Below are 11,781 nucleotides of genomic sequence, written 5' to 3'. Positions count from 1 at the left end.
GTGCAGATCCTTATGCTAATCCATGAAGCAGTTGGGGACACTCGGCCTTCCAATGGCCGTTCTGGTTACAGTGAAAGTAGACTGCAAACCCCTTGGGGTAATCCCTCTATATGTGCCCCTTCTTGCCACATTTGTAGCAAATACCCACTCGAAATGGTCCCTCGTGACTCTTTCTGCACTTCCCACAAGTGAGGCCTTTCTGGCCCCCTGATCTCGAATAAGCGGGCTTAGCCCGCTTGGCTACCGGCTGCGACTGTGCCGGCCGCCGATCTCTCCGCTGAGACTTCGCCTCCTCCCTAGCCTGAGTCTCCAACTCAATCTCCCTCTTCCGAGCATTTGCCTGAAGCTCAGCAAATTTCCGATAAGATGAGTTCGTCATGAACTCTTGAATATCCCTCCTAAAAAGGCTCAAATACCGGCTCATACGTGCCTATTCAGTAGACACGTGCTCAGGGCAGAACAACGCCCTCTCGTGAAACATCCTGGTAATCTCTGTCACTGACTCTATCTTCTTCTTGAGAGACAGAAACTCTTGGGCCAATCATTCCCTCTCTACCGGGGGAACATACTTATCTCGGAACATCAAAGTAAACCTCACCCATGTCACCGCAATGTGCTCTGTAGGAGTAAAATTGCCCGTCACAAACTTCCACCAGTCCTTTGCTCCTAAGTGAAGTTGGTTCAGCGTGAACCGTACCCTTAAATTCTCTGGGCATGAAAAGTGTAGAAACACCCCTTGATATCAGCGATCCATCTCATCACAGCAATCGGATCCTGAGTCTCATCAAACTCTTTTGGTTTCGTGTTGCTGAACTCTCGGTACAACAATGAGCCATCTCCCTGTAGCGTGGCAGCAGCAACAGCAGCAGCTGCCACCTCAGTAACTGCAACATATCGCTCGTCAAACATCTCGATCAAAGTGGACTTAATAGACTCAAACATCTCCGGAATATCCTCTCGTATGGTTGCGACCACCTCGTCATGAATCATCCTGCGAATCTCATCATCACTAACTCCACTGCTCTCTGGGGTGTGGCGTTTACCCACCATGGTGTCTCTGAAACACAACACAAAATCATCAGAGACTTGCTCGAGTATACTCACACTCGATCACTCGTCCCTATTTGCTCCTTAGCATCTTAAGGATTCTCACTTGGACTGCCTACAGATCTGGTGCTTTCAGTAGTACAGGACCAATACTACATTCCACACCAACCTGTAGTCATCCCAAGTCCTCCTCCTAGGATCCCAATTCACAAATACTCTATATCTCACGAATCACAAACTACTCTCTCAGTAAACCCCTCTCAAGCTCATCTAGTTATCTCTTCCAAGATTATCTCTCAACTCAGAACTCAGTAAACCCCTCTCAAGCTCATCTAGTTATCTCTTCCTAGATTATCTCTCAACTCAGAACTCAGCACATACTCAGAGCAAATAACATATAATATGGATCAAAAGCATCTCCTAGGCTAAGGCATCACAAATCAGGCAACTCTACCCCTAGAATATGAAATACCTAGCCTACTCTCTAGCATGCAATTCTAATAAAATAACTCATAAATATCTCATAACACAAAAGTAAGGATATTTTGGGAAATTACCGCTCAGGCTTTTGCTGATTGTATACACCGCTCCAACTCATTTTCTATTAAGCTCTTTTCTCATTTTAGAAAAATTGTCTCTTTTGAAAATTTTTCTCAAATCCTCAGTTTGAGTCCAAACACACCCGGTGGTGCATCCGAATCACTCAAACCAAGGCTCTAATACCAACTTGTAATGATGTAAATTTTCAAACCATAGTTTTCATTTTCAAACACAATAAAAAACATGTCACATTTTCTCAAAAATCTCAAGTATCAAAATTCAAAATATATTTCAAAAATTGTTTATCACAAATCTAGGATCCTGCGAAAACATATCTCTAATGCGGGTGTGTATATAATCAAGCCGGTGCCTTTCCGCGATCCGGAGAAGTACCTGAAACACATAACACATAACACGGTAAGCACGAAGCTTAGTGAGTTCCCCAAAATACCACATACACAAATAATAAGCCTCTCATGATTATAACTTGGCATGGACCCTCCGATCTCATGCATCTCGGTGTGGACCCTCTGGTCTCACAGCTTGGTTTGGACCCTCCGGTCCTGTCTAAGTGGAACCCTCTAGTCCCACAACTCCTTTTAGACCGTTCGGTCCTATCTCAATGGAACCCTCCAGTCCCACAACTCAGTTTGGACCCTCCGGTCCTATCTTAGTAAAATACATAATACAACATATATACCACACAGATAAAATGCATAATATGATGTAACTCAAACAGGCACAAAAGACCTTCTGGTCACTCATGGATACCACTCATGGTAAGTATAGTGAGAAGACTCACCTCGTAAGAACTCGGATAATCTCGAACTCGAATCACCGATCTAGCATCCGCCTAACACAACGATAATTATCCCTAATTAATAACGGCTCTCACTGAAGCCAGACTAACCCTTCTACAAACTCACGGAAGAGTAAAAGACCATTTTACCCCTCCATAGCCTAAAAGTCCACAGATTGACCAAACCCTAAAAATCAACCAAAAGTCAACGGCAAAGAGTACGCTGCGCGTACCAGCTCTCTATGTTGGGTGTACTCTGCTGCCATGCAGGCATCGGGGATGCTCGACCCTTACGCTGTGCATATTGGGATTACGCCCAACGTACGTCCCAGTTTCACTCTTTCTACTCATTTGGTCTTAATCAGTTAAGACCTTGGCTCATATCACAGATCTGGATTCCCTAATAGCTCTTACTTCAAAAAGTCAGTGACTTTAAGCCTTTGCATGGCTGATATGGTCACAACACACAAAACACTCACTCTCTTATCTCAAAAAGCCTATATCTCATGCGTGGCTTGATTCCAATGCCCAAGATTGGATTTTTATGACACTACACCACTAAATACACTCAAAGGGGGGGGGGGGGGGGGTTGATCATAGTCTCTGGAGTTCAATATCTCATAAAGTCTCCAACTTTTGGGACAAAACCCTAAAATACTCTACTATGATGCACAAATCAAAAGAGAGAGAAAGCTTGAAGTTTATACCTCTATGTGAAGCTCCCAACATAGGTATGCTCAGATCCATGGGCCTGGACTCTCACTCCTTCTTCTCCAAAGCTTCTCCTTCACTTCAAGAACACACAAAGACTCTCAAGGATCTCAAATGCTTAAGGGTCTTACCCACTTGCAGAAGAATAGAACACCACTACCATAGATCGAGATGGAACAAAAAAATGGAGATGAATCGGACATAAAAATCAAAACAAATTGAAAATATTTTTTTTTTTCATATTTTCCGCCACCGCTTAAGAAATCAATGGTGAAGAGGCGGTGGCGGGTGGGGAAGAGGAAAGGTAGAGCGACAGTGCAAGATGAGTGAGGGCAGATCAACAACCAAAGGAGATGAATAGGTGGTGGTACCTTTGAGGTGGTGATTTATAGTCCTGATTCACTTTATGTGTGTATGTGTATTTAGAAAGTAAACGTGAAACATGGGAGTGTCCCTACATGGATATGAACTGAAATAAAAATTCACAGAGGAGTCTCTAGAACGACTATAGGCGGCGGCTCTACGCTACAAAATGGTGGTCTGGCCCAACTTTATGCATCGATTTTTTTTAATGAAACCTGCAAGTCATGGGTTAGAGGTTGTGGGAGAAGGTAAAACTGTCATTCATTGATTTCTTTTAAGTGTGAAGTATCAACCCGAAAAGTGAGATAGGTGTGATAAGAGGGAGAGAGGGCCCACCGGTTAATAATAAATAAAAGGACAATATAGTCTTTTCATTTATGTTTAAGAGAAAAACGAACAATGTTAGTCATAAGGACCGATTATACGCAAGATTTGATCTAAAGGGGCCATCCACGCAAAAAAAAAATCATAAGGACTATTTTAGGGAAAATTGAAAAGCATTAGGGCCGTTTGTGAAATTTTATCTAGTTTTAATTAATAACTAATAATTCACTAAAGTGTAAAATAATGATAAAATGGTCCTTTTAGCATATTTAAGAGCTTTAAATAAATGAAGAGACATAAAATCCATAATAAAACCCACAAATAAAGACCATTTTTATAAATAATAAAAAGAACACAGAAAAAACACATATGTAAATTATAATATTCATTTTCTAAAAGGAAATACATGATTTGAACTTATTAATTCAAGTTGAAATAAATAGCTAAATTTTTTTGGTAAAAGAAGCAGAAAAACAGAGAAGAACTTGCCCACTGTTCTTCAATGTAGCTTTGTCGGGTACCAGTTCTTGCGAGTGGAATGGTGCCCCAGAAAGTCAGAAACACATCAAACTCAACCGGAAATGGCGTCAATATGGTCAAACCTATTTAAAAAACAACGGCGGTTAATTTCAGAATTGTGCCAAGTGCTCCATAAACGCGCATCAAAGTCACAGGAACAATGCCAATAATGTTAAAGATAATAAGAGATAAAAAAAAAAAAAAAAAAAAAAACAAAGGTAAACATCTCTTTGAAATCAAACTCAACCGGAAATGGCGTCAATATGGTCAAACCTATTTAAAAAACAACGGCGGTTAATTTCAGAATTGTGCCAAGTGCTCCATAAACGCGCATCAAAGTCACAGGAACAATGCCAATAATGTTAAAGATAATAAGAGATAAAAATAAAAAAAAAAAAAAAAAACAAAGGTAAACATCTCTTTGAAATCGAAACACGCCTGCGAATTCCGACCTAGCAAAATAAACAAAATGAAATTCACTCTTTACTGTTATCAACGGATTCCAAGAGTTGAAATCTTAAGAACCCTAAAAAACAATTTACTTTTACCAAGTCAACTTGCATCTTTTTTTGTAGTCGATATACCCCACTCATGTTGGAAAAACAGGCCCTCAACTCCCACACAAACTAAAGAAAAATGCCCTCTGTTTAATATATGATAAATATATAGAGAAACGAAGAAATCGTAACTCAAAACTGCACACTATATTCAATAGATATGAGGCTATTTATAGCTAGTACATGCTAAACTCTAGGAGGAAATACTAAACTCCCCTAATACCCGGTCCTTCTTTGACACTTTCAACCTACTACCAATTATTTAATTTACTAGATAAACTAAATACTAAAACACTAATTAAAATAACAACCTATCATGATTAAAACCCAACAACTCACGTTTGACACCCACCCGGCCATCTATGGAAGAAAAAGTTAGACACCAAGGGGAAATATTAAATATACAGGGACTTGGAAATGGAAATAATATTCTTGAAACTCATTTCTTCTTCTGCACTTCCCTTTGTTTTCCTGACAGAAATGGTAAATATGGTAAATATTTTTCACAACCTTATGCCTTAATCATATATAACTCGAAATAAAACTAATTAGAGAAGTGAAAGATACATGTAAATAGAATTGTTCCTTGATTTTTAAATTGTTCAGATAAGTAATTTTACAGCTTCTTGATTCAACAAGTGGTTTGACTTTCTCCACCGAATTCCAAAAGTTTTCAGGCCACACCCATCACCATCTCACATTATCTTTTATCTTCATAAATCATAACCTGCACTCTTATGATGATCATCCGGATTCATCTCATCCAAATCTCTTCGTAATCGTTTCGCATAAACTTTTTCCCAACAAAGATTTCATTTTATAGGATCGATCCTTCATTTCAATGGCGTCTTCTTCAACTTCATCCGTTCACAGGAGCTTTAAGTATGATGTGTTTTTGAGTTTCAGGGGAGAAGATACTCGTAAGAACTTTGTTGATCATCTTTATCATGCTCTCCAGCACAAAAGTATTCACACATACAAGGACGACGTGAGAATCAAGAAAGGGAAAAGAATAAGTGATGAGCTCATAGGATCCATCAAAGATTCAAAATTCTACATCATTGTTTTCTCCAAGAACTATGCATCTTCTTCTTGGTGCTTGGATGAACTTGTGAAGATAATGGAATGTCACAGGATGAAGGAACATACCGCTTACTCTATTTTCTATGACGTAGAACCTTCTGATGTCCGGAAACAAAGCGGGGCAGTGAGGGAAGCCTTTGCAGAACATGAAAAGAAAGGGGCTGCTGGGAAATGGAGAGAGGCTCTGAAAGAAGCAGCGGATCTGGCTGGATGGGTGTTGAAAAATACCAAGGATGGGTAATTCCATGATTAGAACTCTGCCGTTTTCTAGTGTTAGTTTCTTTTCAATGGTTTGTTTCTTTCTGATCCAAGTTTACCCTGGATGTAAAAGGCTTGTAAATGGCATCTTAGATTGTAGAAATTTAACTCAAGTTGCAAGTTTTGTTAAAAGATTAAACATAAAAATATGATTATACTAACTATATTGGTTATTTTTCATATAGGGTTGTATGTTGTAAATCTCATAGGGGAGTAAACTAATTGAATATCCTTTACAATACAGGCATGAAGCTAAATTCATCAAAAAGATTGTTGAGGAGCTTTCATTGGAGTTACGTTCCATTAGTTTCAACGTTGATGAAAATTTAGTTGGAATGGAGTCCCGGATCAATGATGTTTTATCATCTCTAGGAACCGGTACTGATGATGTTCGTATGATGGGGATCAAGGGGATCGGAGGTGGTGGGAAAACAACTTTGGCCAGAGCTCTTTTTGATCAAATATCCTTTCAATTTGAAGGTAAAAGCTTCGTCGAGAATGTCAGGGAAGTTTCAACTGTATCTTTCTTGGGTTTGAAGTCTTTGCAAAATCAACTCCTTTCAGATGTTTTGAATGATAAAAAAATCAGAATAAAAGATGTTTCTGATGGAAAACACCTGATAAAAAAGATGATGCATCATAGAAAAGTTCTTGTTGTTCTGGATGATGTGGATCACAAAGACCAGCTTGAGGCTTTAGCTGGTGAACCTAGTTGGTTTATGCCGGGAAGTATAATTATCATCACAACAAGAGACAAGCAAGTGTTGGTAGCACACCATGTGAAGTTAATTCATGATGTCAATTTGTTATCAGATAAGGAAGCAATTCGCCTCTTCAATACGTATGCTTTTGGGAGAGAGATTCCAGTTCAAGAGTATGAAAATCTAACAAGACAAGTTGTACGTTATGCCGCTGGTCTTCCGTTAACGATCAGTGTTTTGGGTTCGTTTCTTTGTGGTAAAAATAAGCCTGAATGGAAAGATGCCCTAGAACGACTAAAAACAATTCCGTTAAATGAGACCCTGAAAAAATTGGAAATAAGCTATATTGCTCTAGAGGAGGATTACAAGGAAATTTTTCTAGATGTTGCATGCATCATGAAAGGTTGGCGGAAAGACGATGCAATCAAAGCGCTTGAAAGCTGTGGGTTTCATGCTATAAATGGTTTAAGAGTTCTTGAGCAAAAATCTCTCATAACTATTAATGATAATTCTGATGATTACAAGTATGTGGGCATGCATGACCATATTGAAGAAATGGGCAGAAATATTGTACGTCGCTCGCACCCGGACAAACCTCACAAACATAGCCGATTGTGGATCTACGAAGAAATTGAAAATATATTGGCTAATGATTTGGTAAGGATTAATTTTTATTTGTAAGTTAGGAAAAACTAACACAATTTCATTTGCTACAAGTTACAAGATTCATGGTGGCCTCTTTTGGATTACAGGGTACTAAAGGGACAAGGTGCATTCGGCTTGATACTCAAATTCGCGACCGGAAATTTGATACAAAAGGACTTGGAAAGATGAAGGAACTTAGATTTCTTTCCGTGGGAGCTGTTCGTTCTCGGCATTGGGATTCTAATATAGTCAACCCCGAATTTCCAAATGCTTTACGATACTTGAGTTTGATGTATTACCCATTTAGGTCTTTACCCATAACATTTCAAGCTAATAACCTTGTTGCACTTAAGATGGTTGGCAGTGAAATCATACAACTTTGGGAAGGGGGAGAAAGAAAGGTAGAATTATGGTTCGTTGATTGTTTTGCATGAATTATTATATTGCTATACATAGATTGCTTTGTTGTTACACTAACATTCATCTTGCTTTTTTTTTTTTTTTTTAATCTTTAGGTTCTTAACAAGCTGAGAATCCTGGACCTTAGTTCTTCAATGTTGACTATCCTTGACCTTGGACTTGCTCCAAATCTTGAGAAGTTGGATCTTGGAGAGTGTTCTAATTTAGTAAAACTTCACATGTCTGTTGAATGTTTAAAGCTAGTATATGTCAACCTCCGAGGTGCAAGGTTGATCACGAACCTTGACCTTAGGCTGGCACCAAATCTGGAAGAGTTGATTCTTAGCTTTTGCAACAATTTGGAAAAACTTCAGATGCCCCATAGATGTCTAAATCTCAGATACTTACTACTCGAGCGTTCAAAGTTGAGGACCTTTGACATTGGGCTGAATCCAAATCTCAGCAAATTAGATCTTGGAGATTCTCATTACTTGGAAGAACTTTACATGGGGAATGAATGTCAAAAGCTCGCCAATCTCAACATCAGTCATTCGAAGTTGAGGACCCTTAACCTTGGGCTTACTATGAATCTCGAGACGTTATATCTTCGACTATGTTGTCATTTGGTAGAACTTCACATGCCCATTGAATTTTTAAAGCTCAAATACATCAACCTTGAAGGTTCAAGTTTGAGGACCCTTGATCTTGGGCTCGCTCGAAATCTTGAAGAGTTGTATCTTGTTGAATGCAACAATTTGGAAGAACTTCACATGCCCGATAGATGTCTAAATCTCCAATCTTTACGACTTACTAATTCAAAGTTGAGGACCCTTGACATTGGGCAGACTCCAAATCTCAGGAATCTAGATCTTTATAAAAATTCTCATATGGAAGAACTTTACATGGGAAATGAATGTCAAATGCTCACCAACCTCAACGTTAGTCATTCAAAGTTGAGAACCCTTGACCTTGGACCGACTCCAAATCTCGAGAGGTTAGATCTTGAAAAATGTTGTAATTTGGTAGAACTTCTCCCTCCCATTGGTGGTCTGAAAAAGCTTGTTCACTTATACTTACGTACTCTGGGGTTTGAACATTTTTCGTTTCAGATAAAGAACTATACTTCTTGTAGTGTTGATGAATCACTTGAGGAATATACTTGTAGTGTTGATGAATCACTTGAGGAATATACTTCTTGTGTACATGAGGATTACACTTCTTGTAGTGTTGATGAATCACTTGAGGAATATACTTCTTGTAATGCTGATGAACCGCTTCAGGATTATACTTCTTGTGTATTTGAGGATTGCACTTCTTGTAGTGTTGATGAATCACTTGAGGAATATACTTCTTGTAGTATTGATCAGCCACTTGAGGATTATACTTCTTGTGTACTTGTTGATTACCCTTCTTGTAGCGTTGATGAATCACTTGAGGTTGGCCCTTTAGCTGAGTTACATCTGACTATGAATGTCGTAGATAGCTGCCTACTTCATCCCGAAAATAGCTTGCCAAAGTTTCAGTTTAGTTGTTACTATGTAGAACGTCGACCTTCATCCATTGGAAATGTTGAGATGCTTATTTCTCAAGGTATGTGTGCTTGCACTAACCTGGAGACGTTTTCAGGAACTATTTGTGGGTTACGATGTTTAAGAAGGCTTGAACTCGAAGGCAATATTATAGAGGTGCTCAAGGATCTTGACAAGTTAGAATGTCTCGAGGAGCTAAGTTTTTCATCTACAGAGATTATGTATCTTCCGGATAGCATTTGTATGTTGAAAAATCTGAAATCTCTCCAAATTATTTCATGTTTTCTTCATGGGAAGTTACCTGAGGATCTTGGTCAATTAGAATGTTTAGAGAGTCTGGATTTGTCGGATACAAATATTGAACATCTTCCGGATAACATTTTTATGTTGAAAAATCTGAGATATCTCAATCTTAAATCGTGTTTGGATCTTCAAAAGTTACCCGAAAATCTTGGGCAATTAGAATGTTTAGAGAATCTATATTTGTCAGATACAAATATTAAACGTCTTCCAGATAGCATTTTTATGTTGAAAAATCTGAGATATCTCAATCTTAAATCGTGTTTGCTTCTTGAAAAGTTACCCGAAGATCTTGGCCAAGTAGAATGTTTAGAGGATCTTGATTTGTCATATACAAATATTAAACGTCTTCCGGATAGCATTTTTATGTTGAAAAATCTGAGATATCTCAATCTTAAATCGTGTTCGCATCTTGAAAAGTTACCCGAAGATCTTGGCCAATTAGAATGTTTAGAGAATCTAGATTTGTCAGATACAAATATTGAACGTCTTCCAGATAGCATTTGTATGTTGAAACATTTGAAATATCTCCAACTTAATGATTGTTCGTTACTTGAGAGGTTACCTGAGGAACTTGGCTGTAGAGAATGTTTAAAAGAGTTGAGTATAGAAGGTACAAGAATAAGTCATCTTCCGCAGAGCATTCTTTTATTGAAAGGTCTACATATTGTTGGGTCGATAGAGCTTCTTGATTCGTGTGGGTTTACATCCGAGATGCAAACCTTACATGTATATGATCCACCCCCATTCACGATGGAACTATTGTAATAGGTACTCTCTCTCTCTGTCATTGATATATCATTTTACTTTGATTTGATTTTGACTTATAAATTAAATTTTTATGACAATAAAAGTCAACAATCATATTCACAAAAATACAAGTACTATACATACTATTAGAATCCGTAGAGTATCTTATTCATCATTTGTCTTTAAATGTGGAGCCTTATCGGAGTCCTAAAAACCGGCCATGCCATTTCTTTTACATGCATATCATAGAATATTATTGTTCATCATTATGGGTTTTGTGAAAATTAACGAACATCTAAAAAATTATTCCCTTTATCCCCTTTCTTCATTTGAAATTAATTGTATTCGTGTTGCTATTGGTTCTAACATATGAACCAATTCCTGTAATCAGGAGTTCCAATGATCAGTAAGCAATCGTCACACATGGTTATCATTCTGCATGTGCTGCTTATAGAACTGGACAAACATATCACAGTTCCTTGCGGAATATTTGGCTTTGGATCTAATCATGGGCAGTGATGGTATGTTAACTCTGTTTTCCCCTTGAATTAACATTGTTTACACATGTCAAAAAGTGATTTGATCATGCCATTGGTTCCTTCCGGACAGCTGCCATGGTGATATTGCACTGAACATGGAGGATGCTGGGACGCTGAAGTTGAGGATGGTCAATGGTGATATTGCTCTTAGGGACGAAGATGAGATGGAAGAAGACATTGGAGGGTTTGATGATGAGAGATGAACCTGGGTTTAATGATCTTGGGAAGTAATTTTTAGTTGGTCACTTTTGGAACTACTTTTTGGTTTGTTATTTATGATTCATGGACTTGTTATTGTTATGGTTTTAACGTTTATTGTGGAACTACTTTTGTCACCTCACTATAATTCAGTTCATAAAGGCAATCAATATGGAAAAACAAGGTCCAAGACCACAATAATCCTAATCCATCAATAAAAAGTAGCGCAGAATTCATATAATGTAAATCAAAGTCTTGAATCAAGTGGTGTTAGATGCCTATTTAAATGCCGACGATTTTGCACAAAGTGAACATACAACCAGGATCAATCTGGAAGCCAAAAGTACAACTCGTGAAAGAATGAAGAAAGGAAGAATGATCAACTTGATTAGCTACAGAGGCATAATCAAGCTTCATAAATTATACTTGAATTGCAAAAGAAGAAGTGGATGGTGCGATGGTTGGGAGTTCGATATTGTTGACTGCTGTGGTGTGCGAGAGGTACGGGAGAGACGAGTT

The 11,781-nt window shown here is 38.3% G+C and overlaps 1 protein-coding gene across 2 annotated transcripts; it reads left to right on the top strand.

Moving 5' to 3' along the window:
• Nucleotides 1-5,560: 5,560 nt before the first annotated feature.
• On the top strand, nucleotides 5,561-11,404 carry LOC145043712 (TMV resistance protein N-like). Of its 2 annotated transcripts, XM_078992444.1 has the most exons (6): nucleotides 5,562-6,180; nucleotides 6,446-7,559; nucleotides 7,655-7,948; nucleotides 8,063-10,546; nucleotides 10,917-11,046; nucleotides 11,135-11,404. In XM_078992444.1, the coding sequence occupies exons 1-4, from the start codon at nucleotides 5,702-5,704 to the stop codon at nucleotides 10,541-10,543; spliced, it is 4,368 nt and encodes a 1,455-aa protein (XP_078848570.1). In that variant the 5' UTR covers nucleotides 5,562-5,701; the 3' UTR covers nucleotides 10,544-10,546; nucleotides 10,917-11,046; nucleotides 11,135-11,404. The 2 variants fall into 2 exon arrangements, with proteins under 2 accessions (XP_078848571.1, XP_078848570.1); XM_078992445.1 differs by lacking the exons at nucleotides 10,917-11,046; nucleotides 11,135-11,404 and having other exon boundaries at nucleotides 5,561-6,180; nucleotides 8,063-8,940; nucleotides 9,056-9,168.
• Nucleotides 11,405-11,781: the final 377 nt, after the last annotated feature.

The sequence above is a fragment of the Lactuca saligna genome, chromosome 4, assembly GCF_052625555.1.
Source record: "Lactuca saligna cultivar CGN05327 chromosome 4, ASM5262555v1, whole genome shotgun sequence".
Classification (NCBI taxonomy): Eukaryota; Viridiplantae; Streptophyta; class Magnoliopsida; order Asterales; family Asteraceae; genus Lactuca; species Lactuca saligna.
The sequence above is the reverse complement of the archived record's forward strand: the minus strand, read 5'-3'. Positions and strand labels throughout refer to the sequence as shown.